The sequence below is a fragment of the Thalia democratica genome, chromosome 4 (assembly GCF_965202585.1).
Source record: "Thalia democratica chromosome 4, ktThaDemo2.hap1.1, whole genome shotgun sequence".
NCBI classification, from domain to species: Eukaryota; Metazoa; Chordata; class Thaliacea; order Salpida; family Salpidae; genus Thalia; species Thalia democratica.
In genome coordinates, this window is record NC_139168.1 from 56115080 (window position 1) to 56137456 (window position 22377).

The 22377-nt window shown below is 24.7% G+C and overlaps 1 protein-coding gene across 4 annotated transcripts in view; it reads right to left on the reverse strand.

Annotated features, from left to right (window-relative positions):
- The window catches only part of LOC145835250 (vacuolar protein sorting-associated protein 54-like), a 33547-nt gene extending 11721 nt beyond the window's left edge, over nt 1–21826 (reverse strand). Inside the window, exons 1-9 of one of the 4 annotated variants that reach the window (XM_082942815.1) lie at nt 21638–21826; nt 17156–17339; nt 16238–16411; nt 14777–14924; nt 13036–13125; nt 12570–12763; nt 10152–10352; nt 7580–7792; nt 4513–4736 (exon numbers count right to left, since the gene is read on the reverse strand). In XM_082942815.1, coding sequence (XP_082798941.1) covers nt 4513–4736; nt 7580–7792; nt 10152–10352; nt 12570–12763; nt 13036–13125; nt 14777–14924; nt 16238–16411; nt 17156–17339; nt 21638–21788 — 1579 coding nt within the window. In that variant the 5' untranslated portion in view covers nt 21789–21826. Of the gene's footprint in view, nt 1–4512; nt 4737–7579; nt 7793–10151; nt 10353–12569; nt 12764–13035; nt 13126–13823; nt 14925–16237; nt 16412–17155; nt 17340–21637 lie in introns of those variants that run through there. The other 3 variants (XM_082942817.1, XM_082942818.1, XM_082942816.1) reach the window with 3 other exon arrangements.
- Between the last annotated feature and the right edge of the window lie 551 nt (nt 21827–22377).

Genomic DNA, 22377 nt, shown 5'->3' on the forward strand with positions numbered 1-22377 from the left:
AACAGTGTATACATAAAAAGTTTGTGTAACAAGTGTTTTTAAAGTTGTGCGTACTTAATTTTTTTTTAATACTGAAAACGTTATTTTTTTTATAACTAATTTATCAAAAATTCTATAAATAACTAAAATAGTATTTATTAACAAATTTTAAAAGCATTTATGCAAAAGTAAATTGAAAATATTTCAAAAAACATTTTCGATTCGTTTCAACAACATAAAAAATATAATTATAAACTAGAGCTAAAACTTTTAATATTAAACTTTTTGTGAATAAATAAGAAAGTATAAAAACAAAGAAAATTATAAAATTAATTTCTGCTATAGAGTTTTAATTTTCAAAACGTCTGGTACAATCTGAAACTGTGTGCGAAACTTCATAGTTTAACAATCAACGCTTGTAATTTATTTTTGTTTTAAAGATTTTATTAGATCCAGTGTACTAAAAAAATCAAAAAAAACTTTAACTTTTCAAATGTGTGGTTCAACCTAAAAACTTATGTGAAAATTCATAACTGACAATCAACATCTTGCAGCATAACTTTAGTTTTATAAGTTTTATGGGATATAGTAAACTCAAAAAAATAAAATAATAACTTTTTGACTATCAAAATGTCTCGTCAATATATAAAGCATTAATTTTAATCATGTTTTTCCAAATTTAAAAATACTTTTTGTCCTTGTTTGTGTTTAAGACTTAAAAGTTTGAAACTCTGGATCATAAAACTTTTTTTTTTTATTCCAAAAATAATCATCTAAAAAAAGACTTTTTTGCAAAATTACAAACCATCTGATTAAGTTAAAAATAAAATGAAATTTTGAATAATATTTGTTAAAAATATGGAATATATATATATATATATAATTTATTGAAATGGCGATTTTAAAAATTCTGGTACATATGTTTCATAAAGCTTTAATTTTTCATAAAGCTTTAATCATCAGCCAGTTAAATTCAAAATAAAAAGCACTGTACTAAACAAAGATACAAAAGTTATGCAAAAAAACAAAAAACAGTATGACGTAATATTGTACATTACAAATATTCAATACAAAAATCGATCTACCATCTAACTAATCAAACAACTAAAATTAACGAAAACAACAGTTAATTGACTATGAAATACTTCAAAATTTGTTGTATTTTATAAGAAGCTTTTTCATATGTCGACAAGACGATATAAATTCGCTCCTCTTATTTAAACAACCTTCCTTTTTTAAGGCATACATAACGGCTGTTGATTCTTTTAAGCACAGCCCACAAACAGGGTTGTTACCATCTGCTATTGGCTGTGCTCTTTTTATCACCTCCCAAGTTAATTTAAAATCAATGTTTTAGCGCTTAAGGCCGCAAACATACTTCGAAAGCTTAGTTTCATTTTCGTATACACCACCTTTAAAGGATTTTTTATGGTTGGCATACCAAAATCTGAATTGAGTGGAGCATAAGCCGATGTAAAACTTCTTTTCAAGGTCAGAGTTAACTGTTGCCTTGTAAATAATGTTCTCTGACCGGCAATTGCCCCCCTTCAAATTATATTTACAGCCACCGGCGCAATTACACTGATTTTTGATTAAATTACTTTTGTTTAAAATCCTTTGATTATGTGACTTAATTAATCTCTCCAAATTCGCCATACATGAATAACTGATTCGCATATTATGTTTGTTAAATATCTTTGATAATGGGTTATTTTTGTTGAAATGTATTTTTACTAGATTTATAAATTCTCTGCCGATGTTTGTTTTAACTGAAGTACAGAATGGGGGATTATACCAAATTATATTTCGCTTTCTTTTACTTTTATTTGTCGTTTTGTTTTTTTGCTCCGTTGTTTCAAAATTTAGTTTATCATTGTAACCGCATTTTTTCATTATTAGTTCGTAATCTTGCTTTGTCTTTAAAAAGTTTTCTTCGTTGCTTGATCTTATATTTAAACGTTGATTAATTATTTTTGGTATTTGGTTTATAATATTTTTTAGGTGGCTAGAACATTTATTTATATAAATAATTTTTGCGTTTTGCTTTTTATAAGGCATATAGGAGAGATCATACAAGTTGAGCTTCACATCCAGGTAGTCAGTCGTCAACATTGGTGATTCAATAGTGACTCTTAACCCCATAGACTTGAAGAAGGCTTGCGTTTGTTTTTTTAGCCTTTCAACTATAAAGCCAGAAGAATTGGGCAGTACAGCTAGACCATCGTCCCTGTACAACCCAGCTCTTTCTAAACCAAAGATATTCTTCAACCCATCTAACAAAAAAAAACCTACTAATTCACATAACTCTGCACCCATGAACGATCCCTGCGCTACATCAAAAAGAGAGCTGGTATTATTTGCTCTCTTCTTTTGCCACAGGTTTCCTTGTTCATAAAGTACTGATTTATTTACATGCGTTTTTTATTAGACTTAAGTCTTCAGTAGGTACGCTAGTATATATATATGTATAATTTATTGAAATGACGGTTTTAAAAATGCTGGAACATATGTTTCATAAAGACAAAAAAGATTAGAGACAATCTTTTTTGTCTTTATGAAACATATGTTCCAGCATTTTAAAAATTGTCATTTCAATAAATTATTTAAAAGCCCTTCAAGTGGGCTCAGTAGAAGGTGCTCAAGTTTGAACATTAACCTTATTTTATATATATATAATTTATTGAAATGGACGATTTTAAAAATACTGGAACATATGTTTCAAAAAGACAAAAAGATTGTCTTTAATCCTCAGCCAGTTCAAATTTAAAATAAAAAGCACTTTGGTAAACAAAGATGCAAAAGTTTACAAAAACACAAAAACAATATGACGTAAGAATTATACATTGTACATTACAAATATTCAGTACAAAAATCGATCTACCATCTAACTAATCAAACAACTAAAATTTACAAAAACAAAAGTTAAGTGACTATAAAATACTTCAAAATTTGATGTATTTTGGCTGAAGATTAAAGACAGTCTTTTTTGTCTTTATGAAACATATGTTCCAGTATTTTTAAAGTCGTACATTTCAATAAATTATTTAATAGCCCTTCAAGTGGGCTCAGTAGAAGGTGTTCAAGTTTGAATAAGAACCTTGTTTTATATACATATATATATATATATATACATGGGGAACGTGTCAAAATTGCGCGAAGACAAAATTGTACGAGGTCACTAAATTGCACGAGAACAAAATTGCACGAGAACAAAATTGCACGAAGATACTTTTGCACGTAGACAAACTTGCATGAGGGCACAAAATTCAAAGTAGCTTTTGAGATAAAAGCGATAAAAGTCGGTATGCTCAGTAGGTTTCTAATGGAAGTAGTAAACAAAAAAAAACACGAAAAAAGACTATTTCACGTATAATCTATCTTCTCTTTAGATTTTCAATTAATTTTCTTAAAATTCTTACAGAAAATCCATTACTAATATTTTAATCGATTGAATGCAAGATTTTTTAATTTGAAAAATAAATCCTTTAAAAAAAACACCTATTTTGTTGTATTTTTTTAATCTAAAGTTTATTATTATTATTAAAATCGCAACGTTCAAAGACTTTTAAACTATAAAAAGAAGGTTTCTGAAAATTTGAAGTCTCTAGCTCAAAAAATGAAGGGGAAGATAGATTTTCAGTATTTTTTTTAATTCCCGAGACAATTAACGATGAACAAATTTTGGCTCATACGATCGTACAAGAATTATTTTTACAAAAACTTATATATATATATATTAAAAATAATAAAAATCTTTATATTCTATAAAAACTGACCTATAGTTTATACTTTTAGATTTAATATGAGAACTAATGTTAAATTTAGTTTGAAAAAATGTTGGACCCCCTATGCCCTTAATATCATAAATTTTTATCTCTTCTATTTCAAAAAATTATTTAAAAACATTTTCTTAACTTTAAAAAGTATTTGATAGCTAAAATTAAAGTCTACATGATAAGACCAATTAAAAAGTTCAAGTTAAACTCCATCAATTGCTAACGATTCATTAAATTAATAAATTAAAACAACTACATATTTAATAAAATCATATGCTACACAATGCTAATCCTAACAAAAGAAAAGTTCAAATACTTTTTAATATTTATTTTTTCAAAATTTCAGAATTTTCCATAAATTTTAAGATTCATGACATTTCATGGAATTACAAAATTCAATGATTTTTGAATAACTAACCTAGTAAACTCTTAAACTTTTTACCCTTTTATTTTAACAACTATTTCAAAAAAACAGTAGGTAGAAACTGAAAGCCAAAAAAAAAAATCTAAAATTTATGTAAACTAATAATATCAGTCCTGTTGTGTTAAATTTATTCATTAAGACTTCAGTTAATTTAAGTTAACGATATTATTATAACTAAAACAGTATGTCAAGTTTTATGAAAAAGTAAGTCATGTAAAGTACTTGGTTTAAGTAAGCCAATTCACACCGAATCATTGGGAAAAATGGTTTGTGAAATACAAGTGCCGATAATTGTATACTTAAAGTATTTAAAAAAATTCAAAATTTTCCTACCAGTTATTTCTTCTATATCACCAAACGGATTTAAACATGCATCCTTCTTTTCAGAAACTTTACACGAGCCATTTAAATGTTTATTTAACTGTGGGTTTCTTTTTCGACACTTTTTATTATTAGATTTTTTTCTTGAACAACTTTTTATGCTATTCATTCGACGAAGTATATTGCAGTGTTCTATTGTTAGATTTAGTATAAGTTGAAGAACCGATCTAACAAAACTGTCAAAAAAAGTTTAAAATAAATATTACATTGAAATACGATAAAAAAAAAGTTTTACTAATATTGTAGAAAACAATATTTGATTTTCAATTTTTAAAATATACTTTTACATCAAAAATTAGATTTTATAAAAGACTTACAATGCTTTTATCAACTAAAGACATTTAGAATTACCTACGTAAACAAAAAATAAAATAATTTTATAAACATTTTTTTTAAATATATTGTATACATATTAACAATTGTACTTTCCACCTAAATTTTAGTATTTTGTCTAACTAAACAAGGAAAAGAAATTTATTAGCCAAAGACCACGTTAGTAAAAATGTTTCTCCATGTAACAAAAGCTTAGGATATACTTAAAGTTAACAATTACTATAACTATCTAAACCAGGGTTTCCGTAATTTTTTCTCATAAGACCCCTTTGAGAAAATAAAAGAGCAATGCCCCCCTTCGACAAAACTTCTAAAAAAACTACCCTTGCTTCCATCATTAACTCCAGAATATCTAGTGTAAGTTTCAAATTAAGGCCACTTTAAAATTCAACCTTAGTTTTAATCCTTTTTAAAACAAACATAAAAAAAATTTAAAACAAACATAGTAAATTTTTATACAAGATTTAAAAAAGATAATAATAACTTTAATTAATTTATAGTAAAAGTGAAATAAAATCAGAAATTTTTGAAGTTCTAAAATTATGAAATAGTACACTTTAATTTGAAGGAGGCATAGTATAAAACTTCATCCATAAACAATTTAAGTTAATATAAAGGTTTCACATACCACTTTGATCATCAGACCACAAGCTTTCGGTAGACTGATACTCAGGTTTCGTTTTTATCAAAACTCGTCAGTCAGTTGCAACCTAAGAGCCTGCAGTCGTCAATCTACAAACAGTTTACCATGTTTTACCATGAAGCAATCGTTTGCTGGCATGATCAGTAATGTCAGTATTGTCTAGTTACCGTGCAGCGTTTAAAACATTGTGCACTTGGCAAGACAGCTGGTACGCTTGTATTGAATACAATCAAAAAAAGAAACAATTCAATGTATATTTCACGTACTTAACGAAGCATCAATCATAAAATTATTATAGTTTGAAACTATTGGTTTTTTTTCAAACAACTTCAGAATAAGTTTTACCAATTTCTAATAGTTTTTAGTAGATTGTAAAATGTTAAAGCATGATGGGACAAAATCTAAGTTTAAAATAGAGCTCTGTTTTATAAGTATAATTCATCGAAAATTTTAACGAATCTTTTTTAGATATACATTGTTTTTTTTTTATTTAAGAAACGTAAAAGCTTTGATCAGTATATCAATAGTGAACTAAACTTTTAAATTTTAAACATATACTACAAAATATGTTTTTTATAGATGAAAATGGTAGTTTATATTGTATACTTTATAACTTAGAATTGAAAATAATACCTATTAAAAATTTTGATATTTTTTTAGTATGATTGCATCACTTTGACCTAAAAAATTAAAATAAGTTTAATACTTTACAAATTATTATTTTTTATAATTCAAGGACAAAATACTTTCACTTTTTATATATAACAGAGTTTACAATAGTAGAGGAAATTTACATATGTATATTAAACATACTATGTTAGTAAACATAAGAAAACAATGTTTCATTTTTTTTCATTTTGATGAAAAAAAAAGACTAAATTATAAACATTTCTAATTAAAGAAAGTTCTTTAAAAAAAATCTAATCAAACTAGAATTAGCTTAGTTCATTAGAATTCTGAGAAATGACAAAATGATTTAGTGTAGATTATTAAAAAAAATTAAATACCAAAAAAAAGAGCATTGCAGTTTTATTTGTTTAATCTTTCAAATCACTTTTGAAAGCTTCAAAAAGTAGAAATCATTCTAGTTCAAAAAAACTAGCCTAAAACTAATAAATAAGGAAACATTATTGAATAAGGAAACTAAGTATTAATATCAACAGTTTATATTTTGTAACTCATTGTAACAGTACATCAAATTGTATTCGAAACCGTTTTGTATTTAAGGGGAAAACCAAGAAATAAACGCTTGAAAATACTGATGAATTTTTAGTTCAGTTAAGATAAGGAGAAAATAAAGAGCAGATAAGAAATTCCCGAAGTAATGTTAATGTTAAGAACATTGCATTATAAACCAGCCCTAGAGAGTTGTGGGGGCATTCTAGCCACAGCCTGCTGCAGTAAACATGATATTTCAGAATAGACATTTATATTGTTTTCTTGTGTTATATAAAGTATTTTTTTAGTTATGTTACTTTTTATAAGTATTTTTTAATTTACATTCTGAGTAGTTAAATCTTATTTAGTTTTTTACATTTTTAAGTATATTCCTGTTAGATTAAATATTGGGTAAAAATTTTGATTACATTTAAAGTATTTTCTAAAGTATGATGTTCTTTATATATCTGTTAGTGTTTGCAATTGTTCTTTAATACAATATGTTCATTCATGTCATGCCTAGTTTTATATATAATAGCCCAAGTATTATTTAATATCAGGATTCAGTATAAGTTAAGTCTAAAATATAATTATTTGTTTGTACCGTTGTTGTATACTACACTAAATCCACACAAGTTTAATATTTAAATAACCTACATCTATAGGTTAAATCATTAAACTACATCTATTGCTATTTGATGAATTAATTATTAATAAATTATTATAGAAAAACTTTTAAGTGAAATAAAAAAATTGTTTATCTGAACAGAAATATTTTGTACCTTAGAAGTGAAATAATTTTGTTTTATTAAAACTACTTTTATTTTGTTCACTGCTCGTCTTCTAACAAAAAAAAAGTATTTTTTGAAACTCCAAAAAACTTACTTAACAACTTTGATAAGATTTTCAAAAATCAGCCCTAACAAATGCAACCAATCAGCAAAAGGCAAACTTCTTATCCGATATACATGAGAATGTTGCTGAGATGTTAAACTATCATCATCAATATCACTTACAACATCATTCTTAGTAGAGATTGATAATGAAGTGTTTATTGTTGATGCGATTGCTTGTTTTATAACCTCTTTTACTTCTTCTCTAAAAGTTAAATGTCAAATTACATTTTTTAATATAATAGATTACAATTAGTTATAGCTATTAATTTCGTTTTTTTCCTAAGTATAAAAAAGTCTATAAAATTATCTTACACCTTTTTCGGTATATGTCAAGGCCATAGAGAGGTTAAAAATTCTTTACAATTTGATCACATTTTAAAGATATTTAACTTGGCTAGCAGTTGCTTTTTACCGTGTTTTTTTAATTCAAACTAGGTTTTATAACATAAGGGTACATAGTATGACAGTTTAATAGGTTCATTGTGGAAGGACTATTTAAAAATGCAAAAAAAAAATAATCAAAAGTCTATCTTCTCCTACATTTTTAAGCACTCGTCCTCAAATATTTTAAGTCTTACCTTGTAAAGGAAAAAAAATTGTAGTTTACTTTAAGTTTAAGTAAAGAAATATTCTTAAAATTGTTTTTTTATTTCACTTTTGGTAAAAAAATGTTCATTTTAGTTTAATTTTAAATCATTACAACGTTTTTTTTTCTAATGAAAAAACATTAGGTTATGGTCAATTGATTAAGAATTGAAGAAGATAGATTGTTAGAATTTTTCTTAAATTCTGATAAAACCGGCAATAAATATTTCATTTTTTATACGTTCGTATCTAAAACTTTTTACTAAACTGAAAATATCTCAAAAGTTAAGGCCTCAAAAGAAGGTTTTTTTTTACAAAAGCTAATATTGGGTCTTATATAAAAGTTTAAAGTATAATCATTAGTCAGTTTTTATAAAATTTAAAAAATCTTTAGACTTTTTAGAGTTCATTTTTATAAACCTTTCACTACAAACGTATGAACTGCAACTTTTTCATCATCAGTTTTCTTGGAAATTAAAAAATTCTTAAAAACCTAGCTTCTCCTTTATTTTTTAAAAATTTAGCCCCGAGTTTTTAAGAAGCATTACATATGTAGTTTAAATATATGAAGTTTAATGTTATATGTAGTTTAAATATATATTAAATACATATAAGTTTAAATATTTATATATGTAGTTAAAAAAAACTAGTTTTAGAATTTGGAAAACACTGAAAAAAAAATTATACACAAAAAATAAAAACTGTGGTCTTTTTTAACATTTTTTTTTCGAAATTAAAATAAATTTCAAATATTAAAAGATTTCAATATTAGTAACAGACTTGTAAAAAATTGAAAAAAATATGGCTAGAAATAAAGGAGATAGAATTTTTTTGAAAAAGTCTATTTTAACTTTTTTGGTTTTTTCCTTTTGACCTATTTAAGAGGGGTAGAGAGTACTTGAGTGATGTTTGCTGAACTTATTGGGCCATATGATTCGGATTTGTTTTCGCTTCATTAAGAACAATAAAAAAAAAATTGCAAAATAGAAATTGCTGCCCAAAAAAACTGGTTTTAACCCAAAAAATCGCATATTTTTTGACTTAAAGTAATAAAGTCACTTATACATGTCCTAGAGTTATAATTTATATCTTAAATGAAAGCTTATATTTATAGGCATACATTAAAGACATTTCAACTGCTTTTTATAAACTATGACGTCATTATTACACAAAATATGCAAACTTTGTCTATAAAATTGTATTTATTTCTATAAATAGCAAAGTTTTTTTGATTTTGAATGTGAAATGTGTGGAGTCAGTTAGCCAGAAAGATATAACTGATGTAATGCCATTTCAATTACATGTTGATATAGATAAAAATAACATTTTAAATCACTTTGCGTTATTAGAAATTATAACTATTGAGAGCACCTGTCTAAGAGTAAAAGCACTAGACCTTAATATCAATAAAAACTGCATATAAATTTATTAAAATAAGTGTAATTTTAATGTTTTAGTATAAAGAATTACAATAATTATTCATGTATATTAAGTTTTTTTTTTAGTTAGCTTTAAGTATATTGTTGTTTTCACATTACTACTAGTTGTGCTATTAAGAACCTATTTAAACCATCTAATTTGTTACCTTACTTCTTAAAAGTTACTTTAAGTTTGGTTAAATGGTAAAAAACATCTGATAGCTAAGATAAAACTCTTCAAAGTATAACCAACTTGTAAAAAAGGGTAGACTTCTTATAGCCTTAAAATTTCTTTTTCTTTTTAATAGAAACTTTTTTCTAATAAACAACTAGATTTTTCAAATACAGACCAAAATTAATTTTTGTAAAAAAAAGAATCCCCTAAAGCCTTTATACCAAAATAAACTTTCAAAAAAGTAGAATAAATCTTTAAACTTAAAAATAAAAAAAATTAAAAACTAAAACACAATTTTATACAAACTGTTAACAAATCTCTTTGGATTTAAGGTTATCTTATAAATAAGAAACTATACAATCAAGTTTTTAAAAAATTTCAACCTGAAGCCTTGAAGAAAATCAAATTGGCCGTGCTTTAGTAATCCAAGAGTTACAGCGGTAACACGATGAGGATTCCTACAAGTTTCATTATTCGTGTTGCATAAAGATTGGTTTAACTCTTCTTTAATAAGCTGCTCCATATCTTTACGCATCATCATACCAATCACTCGTTCCATCTCTTTTAATTGCGAACTTAAGTGCCTGTTTTGTTGATTTAGTTTTTAGTTCTAAACTTAACAAAAGTAATAATTTTTATCTAACAATTATAACCTACAAACTTACATGTCTGAAAAAATAAACAAACAACTTGCTAAAAAGCTGATGACCTGTAAATAAAAATACAACAAACCAAGAGTATGTTAGTTTTATGTAAAACAACCTGTATTGAAAAGAGTATTAGGATAGATAAAAAGTAGAAAAAAAGATTTTTACTCAAACTACTCCAAGTCAAACGTTAAATATTTTTGAAGTTGATTAAAAATTTTAATAAATAAAAAGTAGGCGGTGCTCATTAAGATTGTTAAGAAAGCTTTTGGACAGCTAGTTTAAAACTTAATCAACCTTAACTTGATTTTTCAACGTTTCTTCAAGCACACATGTGAAGGTTTTACGTGTTTACACACAAACTGTGTCTTATCTAATTTTTTAAAAACTTGATTGGTTTCTTTGAACAAAAAAATTTAGATTCTAATATTCCTGGTTACACTATAAATAAGAAAGTCTCTAAATTAAAAAAAAAACTTTTAAGCTAGGGGCAAGAATTACTTTAAAAAAAATTGCAAGCCAGTCTAGTTAATAAAAGACTTACCGAACAGCTTTACTTTTATAAATTATACTATAAAAATAATAAAACTCTTTACAAGCAAAATTAATATAAAGTAATCACTTAATAAGCAATACTGTGTACAAAAAAAAAAATTAAAAGATTGTTTTAAAATATTTGTTACCAAAACTCAATTTTGTTTGATTTACACAAACTGCAAGCTAAATAGTACGTCGCGGGCCAGAAAATTCTATTAGCAGGCCTGATCTGGGTCGCAGGCCTTACTAGTCCAATACTTTTATAGCTTATAGTATAGACTTTACTAGAAACTAATTTAAATCCCTGTAACGTTATATGCCAATCAAATAACATAGATAGTAACAAACTTGATAAATAACAAAATTAACATAACTAAAGTGTAAAATAAATTTTGTCAGTAATTTCCTTTGAGTTCCTTGTTTTTTTTGCTTATTAAAACTATGTTTGTATAAAAATAAAACTAAATAAAAATTTTATAAGTTAACAATAATTTTGAAAGTACTTTAAGTGTTCAAACAATAATAAGTTTAACTTTATTTTACAACTCGATCTTATTTTGTAGTCTTATCATAGTTATTTTTTATTAAAATAAAATTTAAAACAATTTTGAGATGTAAGAGATCAAAGTTGTTAAATTCAATAGGTTGTTTCTGGAATGCGCAAACTCAATGGAAAAAAAAGATAATTTTACTAAAAATATATCTCATTCAATTTTTAACAAAATTTTTTCCATAATTCCATTATTAATATCTAACACATTCTACCAAAGTAAGTTATAAAACTAAATTAAAAATTAAAGGACATTTTGTTAATAATATTCGAGGATCTTCAATTATTTTTTCAAGTAAAACTGTAAACAACTGATTAAAGTTCATGAACTTTCCTTGTGTTTTCCAAAAAGTATAAATTTTATTACTTTCCAGGTTTTTCTATGTTATGTGTTTTATTACCATTCTGTTTATGGAGAAGTTATGTACAGTTGTTGGTTTATGAATATAACTAAAAAGACGGAAAACTATATTAAAGGTCAGTCTGATTTGAATATTTGCTGAGTCAGTAAAAAAAAAAAAAATCTTTAATTTATACCCTTCTACCAAACCGACCTTACTCAAACATATTAAAAATTAATAAGAAAATTGTGTTTTGATAATTAAAATTAAAAATAACAAAAACATTTTTTTGTTGACTTAGCAAATATGCAAATCAGACTGACCTTTAAGTATACTAGCCCAAAGATGTAGAAACTATATAAAATAAGAATTAGAACTAACAACAGATTCTAACAAACAGTTTTTTTATGTCAAGTGTGAACTAAAAAAAAAAAAAGATCAATTTTTTTTTGTACTAACATACTTCTTTCGTTTATACCTTAATTATAAATTAATATTAATAAATAGCATTTTAAACATTTACATATTTCTTAAATGTGTAAATTTAGAATCATATACTTTATATAAATATTTCAAAATTACGCTAAAAAAAATTTAAACAAATTATTTACAGACAACAACTAATATTCAGAGTAACTTCTGGAAACATTTGAAACAAAATCTATAAATAAAAAAGTCTTAACAAATAAATTTATACTTAATATAAAAACAGTGTTTTAAAATAACCTAAAGCAATTTAGTCCAGATAGTTCTTGCAGTAGTATATCTTGAGTTGTATGAATCAAATCTAAAGCTCCTGCATACTCGTTAGTACTTAACAAAAGTTGAATAGTAGGTTGAGTTTGTCTGACAGTAGCCATCATTTGTAGTTTTTCCACTAATTTCCACGAATTAGTTCGCAGCCTATGAGATTTGGTTACCTATTTTGTAATAAATAAGTACTAGTGCAGTGCATTTCAAACTTATAACTGCAGACTACTTTTGTAAAATTCAAAACAACTTTAAACTAATATTATACTAAGCTTTATTTGGGAAATTTGAAAAACAACTATGACTCTTAATTTATAATGCATTAGGAAAAGATAATAAATTTTACTTCTTATTCTTATATACATATTGCATAATTGGAAATAAAAATCATACCTAGAAAATATATCTTAATTTTAAATTAAAAATTCGTTCGAAACTTTACCTTTAGTAAACTTTTTACTACATTTCTGTCAATACATCGAATTTGACTCAAAATATTTTGGACTTTTTTCAAAGTGATTTCTAGGTCATCCTAAAATTTTTTTTTACTTTATAAAATAGAAATAATAACTTAAATTATATTTAAATGTAAACTAATTTAATAAACATTTTTTTTGAAATACTCGATAGAATCATTAAATTTACAAAGTAAAACTTTGCATTTGGTTTGATTATAATATAACTTCGTATAGATTTAGAATTTTTTCAAATTACATAGACTAATAGAAAATGTTAGCTTGTTTAAGAATTTAAAAGTAAGCAACTATCTTAATTAATAATATCTGATAATAAGTCAAGTTACTTAAAAACATTATCTTTTATTTATCTAAAGTTAATTTATAAAAAAGGTGATGTTAATGATAAACAGTGGGCCCAAATCGCGTTTAATTAGAAATAGGGAATGTGTTTTCTTATAAAATCAACATTTTTAAATCTTTACAAATATTTAATTTTAACTAAGTCTAAGGTTGTATCTACTAAATTTTAAAGTTAATTGAAAAAATTCCTAAAAAACTATAGACCAAAAGTTATTGGACTTTAAGTAAGGGCTCTCATAAAATGTTTTTGCTGTATGCATTATAAAAAATATTAAAAATATCTTTGTTTTATTAATAAAAATAAAGCAAATTAAACTCATATCTTAAATAATTTTGTTTTTTAAAAGCTTGTAGATGTTTAGTAGATATCAAACACAAAGTTTAACAATAAAAACCAATTATTTATACTTACAACATTTGATGAAATCTCATACATAGGTTGTTTTCTACAGGTTGGTTCCAAAAAAACATAGGCTAATTCTTTATAAATTAAAAATGTAGTAAGTATGGACCATTTTTTGTTAGTGGTCTTATTATCTTCTAAATCAATTAATATTAAAAATATATACATACATATGGTCTATGTTGGCAGAATTTTCTTACTTTAAAAAGTTTACCAGAGTGTCAATATAAATATATGATAAATACTTTTTTTTTGTTTTTTAATTTATTTTAACTAAAAAAATAGACTGAAGTGTTTATTTAGATGAAGAGTTTGTTATATAATTAATAAACACTTTTAAAAACATCATTTTATAACTCTGAACAAATTAATAAGAATTTAGTCGGTATGGACCATTTTGTTAGTTGATATTTTATATTCTAAATCCGAGGATTTTAAAAAATTATACATATATATGGTCAAAGTTAACCAGAAATTTGTAACTTTAAAATATGTACCAGAATGTTGATAAAAACACATAATATATCTATTTTGTATTTTTTTTTAACAAAAAAATTAAACTAAAAAAATCAAATGTTTTTAATCATGAAATTTTGAAATTAAAATTTTTTTTCTTAACTCTAAAAATGTAACAAAAAGGTTTTATGTTTAAGTACTTTTTTAATAGTTTTTAATTTTATTGATTTTCGATTTCTAATAAAACCATAACTCTAACTAAGCAAAAACCCTTTAATTTAAACCGCCTTGTGCCAACTGACATAACTTTTGTTATAGATGGATTTTTTTTAGTTTAAAGCAATAAATGCGCTAGAATCTTGGCTCTCAACCTACAAATTTTAAGAGATTTTTTTATTTATTTTTTGCTATTTCCAGTTGCGGGCCCAGTGTGAGATAAATAACATCTTATGAGTTCTACAAAAGAAAAATTTCAAGCATTCTGATGGATACATAAAACAAAAAACATGTAACAGTTCATGTGAAGTCATTGCTTTAAAAAAGGCTTCGGATTGAAGAGATATCTGCTTGACAAGAGCAATTTCTACCATGTCTAAGTAGTGACTTAATTTTTCCTGAAGTGAAAGTGAAGTGTATAGACGACTGTGAACTGTACTGAAAAGTAGTTATTATCAAACAAAAATTACTACCTAATGTGCTAGTAAAAATATAAGATCAAAAAAATTAAATTAAAAACAAATTAGACTAAAACTTTAATTATATTAGTATTAATACTTTAACTATATGCCAGCTTATAAAATTATTGATTTATAAGTAAGAAATACTAATTATTAAAGTATTTAAATATTTTTTCACACTTTTGATTCTAGCAAAGTTTTATTGTAGTATTTTATTTTTGACTTGAAAATAGACATTTTATGTCGAAATTCTTAGAAGTAATAATTACAATTCTGTAACTTTAATTTTCAAATTTTCTTCAACTATTCATTTATAATTTTTCAAGTTTTAGATAAGCAATATGTAATTTATTTTTTGTTTTCACATTTAAATAACTTTAAAGTTATATAATTGTCAATGTTAAAATATTATCCACTTTTATGTTATTGTTTGGAAAGGGCCATGTACATATTGCTGAAATACTGATAATAAAATCAAAAAGTTATTTTTCATTTCTTAATTTTATCTAAAAGTTATAATAACAATAATGTTATGGCCTACTTGCAGCTGAAATCAACCATAAGTATCAGGCTTTTAGGATTTAGCGTAACACCAATAAAAAACACAAAACAATAATAACTACTTTAAAACTACTACTAGATTATAACTAGATTAAAATCTATGCATGATTACTTTTATAAACATTAGTTTCTTATTCAGCTTACTTATTCTTTTTATAATTTACCTTTAACGTTCTATGAATTTTTTAAACTTAAGACTAGAAAATTTCAACATCTTTAACTCGAATTATAAAACCAAAGCTGATAAAAAAATACTTTATAGCTTTGAATCTTAAATGTTTTTAAAACATGTGTGATGATTTCTATCAGTCTTACTCTTCTACAAAAACTACTAAATTTATTTTTATTAGCTTATGCTCATTTTTGTTGCAGATACAATTTTTGTTGTTGAGTAACCAAAATTAATCTTTATGTAATGTGCCATGGTTATAAGAAATTTTTTTTTGGCCAAACAAATTTTTCTGGGACCTAGCTACTTGTATTGAAAATTGAAATTATAACTTACTAGTACTTCTTTATTTGTAAGTATTGATAATATTTTTTTTATAAAACAAATGTACTTGTGAAAATTAAGTGTGTTATTGTACATATTTTAAAGTCGATGAATTTAAATTATTATCTAAATTCATGTATTGAAACATAATAATTTTTATTTAAATTAAAATATAAGTAAATAAACATATAATTTTAAAATGCTTAAAATATTTATAATTTACATAACATAAAAACCTGATTTCTGTAGTTTTGTTTATGCTGTTGTCAAGACTCATAATAGTATGAAAAACTTTGGGATTCTCTATGGTAAAAGCAGAAGACACAAAAATTTCTGGAATAGACTGAAGTGCTTTTCTAGTTTTTTTAATTGCATCATTGGTGGTATTTTTGCAAATAACATTTGTACAACTGTTTAGAATTTTAATACTTCAGCTAAAAAAGTTAGAACTTTAAGTTTTAAATGTCAGACTGATACAGGGTTCACACTAAAATTTCAAAAAAAAAAATATAGAGAAATCCATAAAATATAGCAAACTTATAGGAAAGTAATCAAAAATAAAACAATGAATATTAAATGTTACGAACATATTTTTAAAGTATATAAAGTACATAAGCACAGTCTTAATAAGAAATTTACAAAAATTCGAGGGTTTTTGAGCTCTAATTTTAGTTAAATTAGCAGACTATAATAAATTGTTTTTAATATAAATAAGGAAAAAAATTACCCGCTAGGTGGTGCCATAGAGTCACAGTTTTGTACTGAGATTGCAAAGATTTAGATTAAAAATAAAATTAAAAAAAATTTACGTGTTTTATACCTCGCGGTGTCACTGTTTGGGCTTTCAAATTTTAATCACCAACCAAAAAAAAAGTAATTTATGGGGATTTTTAGCAATTTTCACATATTTTTAATTTTTCTAGGGATTTTTCAGAATATTGCAAATTTCTAGGGATTTATAGGGAAGTGGGAACCCTGTACTTAGTTTCTGTTAAAATATGAAAAAAAAAAGTTTCATGGATGTACCATTTATTCTATTTTAAAACATAAACTTTTTTAAAATTTTGCAATATCTTTTTTTCATAAAAATTGATAAGGTAAACAGCTATTGGTAGCTGTTTTAGCTTTAAGTACAATATAATAAACTAACTAACTCAACACATTGAGGCAGTAACAAACAGTTAGAAGAAGAAGTAGATGAGATTGACATTTCATCCAACAATGACTTTTTAGTTAGATTTTGATGTTGTACAAGTCTATCTTTAGTAGAACTGATGTATTTAGTAAACTCATTTAAACTAATATCACTGACATACTTAGACTTCTTAATGACAGCTCCTGTAATTTTTAAACTGATCAAGTTTGTTTTGGTTGTTCATTTCAAATATATAGATTTAGAAAACGAAAAAGTATGGTAATAACTAAACAAATAATAATTAGTTTTGTAAAAAAAAATATTTATGTTTTTGCTTTTGTATGAAGATATGTGAAATTGTATCATTAAGTTTAACTTCTAGTACAGTTACTCAATAAATTTTTGACACTTAAATTTTTTCTTTTAGAACCTATAGATTTTCTTCAATAAAAACTAGATGTATTATACAATAAAAAAGTAATGCTAATTAAATTTATTTTAAGTTAACACTTGAATATAAATTGTTAATAATATTTTATAAAACTGAAATAAACTTAAATAAAATTACATTATAAAAAGCTAAAGTTACACAACGCATCAACTATTTTATTTTGATTTTTGTAATACATTTGTTTATAAATTTTTAAACAGGTTTTTTTGTTTGTATAACAAGCTACCACAATAGTTAAAAACATTAGAGTAACCTTTAAAAGGATATAAGATGAATTTTATGAATTATAAAACACTTAAAAAAATAAAAGAACTAAGTGTAAAATATATGTACAACAAGTCAAGATGCATACTAGAAAAATAGCTGCCAAAATAAAAAGGTCAGTATTTAAAAATTTGTACTTAACAAATTAAGGCCATATGGGGTCCAACATTTTTTTTTACAAAAATTAACTTTGGCTTTTATATGAAAGCTTTAAGTTCAAACTACAAGCCAGTTTTTATAGAATTCAAAAACATCCTTTAACTTTTGAGATATTTAAGTTTTTGTAAAAAATTTCCGATATAAACGTATGGACCACAAATTTTTTGGGGTCAATTTTCTTGGAAATTTAAAAATTCACTAAAAACTTATTTCCTCCTTTATTTTTTGACCTAGAGACTTCAAATTTTCAGGAAATGTTCCTTTTAATATTTTGAAGAATCTGAATATTGGAATTTTTGAAATTTTGAAAAATAAAAATTTTATCCACAAAAAACTAAAAAAAAAGGTATTTTTTTGACAATAATTTTTTTTTACTCAAAATTAAAAAAATTCCTACAATAGATCTCTTTAAAGTTTCATGATACACATAAATCATACATCTGTAAAAGTTTGAGAAAGATTACTCAAAAAATGAAGGAGGAGATAGATTTTTAGTGAAATAGTCTTTTTTTGCATTTTTAGTTTTCGCCTTCCATAAGGAACCTATTGAACGCCCTTTCTTTGATCGCTTATATCTCAAAAGTTACTTTGAGTTTTTTTAAGCGGTTAAAAGTGTCTGATAGCTCAGATTAAATTCTACAAAATAAGATCAAGTTGTAAAAAACAAAGTGGACCCCCCCCCCCCCCCCCTATGGCCTTAACTATTTTCTTATTTTTGTAAATATGTCATACCTAAACAAATAGGTTAGTATTTATTTAATTTTAACTACTAGTAATTTTCTTAATTTTGTACAGAATATTAAAAATCATTGGAATTTTATTTTATTCTAGCTTAATAAAAGAACTACATTATATTTCTCAACTAATTGTCTAACTATATAACATACAAACTTATGAGCATTACTTACTTAACTTTGCTAACTTTGTAAAAAAGGTGATAAGGCTATAGATGAGTAAATCACTTTATTTACAACTTGGTGCTATTAGGTACAATTTTAACTTAATTAAAAGTTGATGTTTACAGCTTTTAAGAGTTCAAACTAATTTTCAAGATACAGCTGCTTAAAATAAAAGAGTGAAATAGGTCAGTGGTCTTTAAGCTAATCAAAACCTGTGCACCCTTAATTGCAAAACTAAAATTCTATTTACCCCAATGTGCAAATATCTAGTATAAGATTCAAATCTATCAAAAAATGACCATAAAAATTTTTTTCCAACAGAATTTTCTAAATATATTAAGGAACATTTCCTGAATGTTTGAGGTAGTTATCTCAAAAAACGTAGGAGAAGATAGATTTTTAGTGAAATAGTCTTTTTTTTTCCGTTTTAGTTTGCTCCTTCCATAAGGAACCTATTGTTGCCTCCGACTTTGGCCGGCTATAACTCAAATATTATTTTGAATTTTTTAAATCTGTAAAAAGCATCTTGTAGCTTAGTAAAAACTATTATAAAATAACATAAAATTTCAAAAAAGGGTGTTTATCCCCCCCTATGCCCTTAATACATCTTTTAAATGACATTTTTTATTAAATACTGCTATATTAAACTTGTTGTTGTAAACTATAACAAGTATTTTTTAATTTTAGTTATTATCAAAGTTGTTATTTAACTTATTTATTTATCATATACTAAGAGATTATGAGCGTGTCTCCAAAAAGGAGTCTCTTAATAAAAAAACAACTAATATCCTTCTAATGTAACCGGCCTTGCAGAAGCTGGGCACCAGCAGCTGTAGGTTTTGGTAGTTTAGTTGTTAAATGTAAAAAAAATACTATGAAAGCTTTGTACCCCCTATTGGCCTTAACTAATATAATTAGTGGCTAATTAAAAATTATTAATATAACTTATAAATATAACAACTTTTCAAGCTTTTAACAATATTTTTTAATAAAAGATAACAAATATTATGTTCACTTTGCACTAACTATCATGATAGTTAAACTAAAATATTAAAATCAGGGCTTGTGCGCAATTTTTTTTTCATTTAGCCTGACTGAGACCAATTTAGCTTGACATTTTTTTAAAGTAAGAAAAATCCCTTTTAGAAGTAATTTTAGGTATTAGGGGGTCTTGACTCTTGATTAGTACTATTGTAATCTCTGACTTCAACCAGCTTTATCTCAAAAATATTTTGAGCTTTAAAAATCTGCAAAAAACAACTCATAGCTTAGTTACAACTCAATAAATAAGACTAAATTGTGAAAAGGTGATTTTCCCCCCTATGCCCTTAACATAACAAATTCAGTGATAAGTTTTAAAATAAGTGTTATATCTAATCTATTACTAGTGTAAAAATTTAATATATATTACTAAACACAATTGTTCAATTTAATTAAGCACTAAGTATAAACATTATAACCAGAAGATTTATAATAAAACAACGTGCATTGTCGTGTTTTATTAAAATTTAAAATGAAACGCTTACACAGGTATTAAAATAACTAAAAAATGTTTATTATAGTATTTTAACTAATACTTAAATTGATACATAATTATAAATCCTAAACTCTAAATAAATACAGTGATTGTTGATGGCATATCAGATTTAAAAAACTCACACTTAAATTTAAAAAAAACCTTTAATATTTTGTACTTGTAAAGAAAAATGAATTGTACTTAAAATTTGTACTCCCACAAAACTTATTACTTGTATCTTAAAGCAAAGTTTTAGTGTCGTATATATCTCTAATAACTTTGAACAAACAGTAAAATATATGATTAAACTGCTAAGAGTTTTAATCTAAAAAGTATTTGGTGTAAAGCCTTTAAATTAGAAATTAAAACAGTTCAACCAACTAAGCTCTGAAAAACATAGCTGATGTAAACAAATTTAAACAAACAGCTAAGTTGTTGAACTGAACTGTAATGTTCAAACTGTTTTTTTTTTTTTCGATGAATTTTCATAATTATGACGCATATAATCTACTCTAAACAAAATAATGAAGATTCTTTAAATTTTTTTAGATATTCAACAAAAGGTTTTAAGCATATATTTTTACAAATACTGACTGGTTTGTCTTTAATAACTAAATCTTTATTTAGGAATAAATTCACATCCCAATTTGATTTTAAAAAGATTTCTTAATTGTTTACAATCAAAAATTTTCAAGCATTTGAACTGAGAAAAACTGAGATTCTCAAGTTTTTAAACAAAAAAACTGATTTAGCCTGACGCGCACGAACACTGTAAAATATGTAAAACAAACACTTAATTTTACTAAATTAAAAATAGAATTGCTATTATTAACAATACAAAAATGTTTAGTCACTAAAGCTTTACTGAATTTTTGAAGTAAAATTTGATCACTTATACCTTGAAAAAAACTTTGAATTTAGTTAAGCAGTTAAAAATGTCTAATAGCTCAGACTAAATTCTACAAAAGAAGATTAAGTTGTAAATATTAAGATAGACCCCTTATGGCCTTAATTGTTACTTAAGTGTAATACACCTTACTTTTTTATTATAGCTTTTAACATACAACATATAGAGATTTTTATATCAATTTATAAGATCTGCAGCAAAAAATATCTTTAAAACCTTATGAACTAAAATAGTAAAACCTACTAAGCTTAATAATTTTTTCATAAAAATAGGCTTTTAGTGATGTATTGTTTAACACAACTTACCTTTCGGAAGGTCTTTAAAAGTATCACCCCAATCTTTTGTAAACAAATCATAATCCCGTTTAATTTTTCGTGGATCATTTAATAAAGAGGCTAAGTTAATTGTAGATTTGTAAAAAAAATTTTGATTTTCAATTTTTTTTTGTTCATTCATTTTGTCATTTAAAATGGATTCTTTTTATAAACAGAGATCTGTAAACTATATATTACTGTCTTCAAAGTGATATCAATCAAGATCTACTAAGTAAAACAAATACACTATGTTATAAACATTATAGATTTTAAGTATAGTTTTTTTTTGCTCACTAATCTGTGCATATAAAAAAATATACAACTAAAATACTAACAGTTGAGTATGAATAAAGAGTTTTTAAGTCCAATTAGTTACCTTAAATTAACTATTACTCTGTCAAATGTTAAACAGAATAAAATCAGCAACTCAACCACTAATGTCTCTGTGGTATTCTATTAATTAATGGCAAAGTATGATTAGTAACAAGCTAGTCTAACCACTATGTTCTGTACATTAAGCCAGCACAGGCTTGTTTATGTTTTGAGGATGAATAATGATGTCGTTGGCAAACTTAATGTTGATTACCCATTACTTTGTAAAATTATGTTTGTTCAAGCCTGATCTGAAAACAGAAAATGTGCAATATAAAAAAACCAATTGAAAGAAAGAAACAATTGACAAACTCCAATCAAAAATAAATTTATTAAAAGAGAAAACTAACCAACACCCA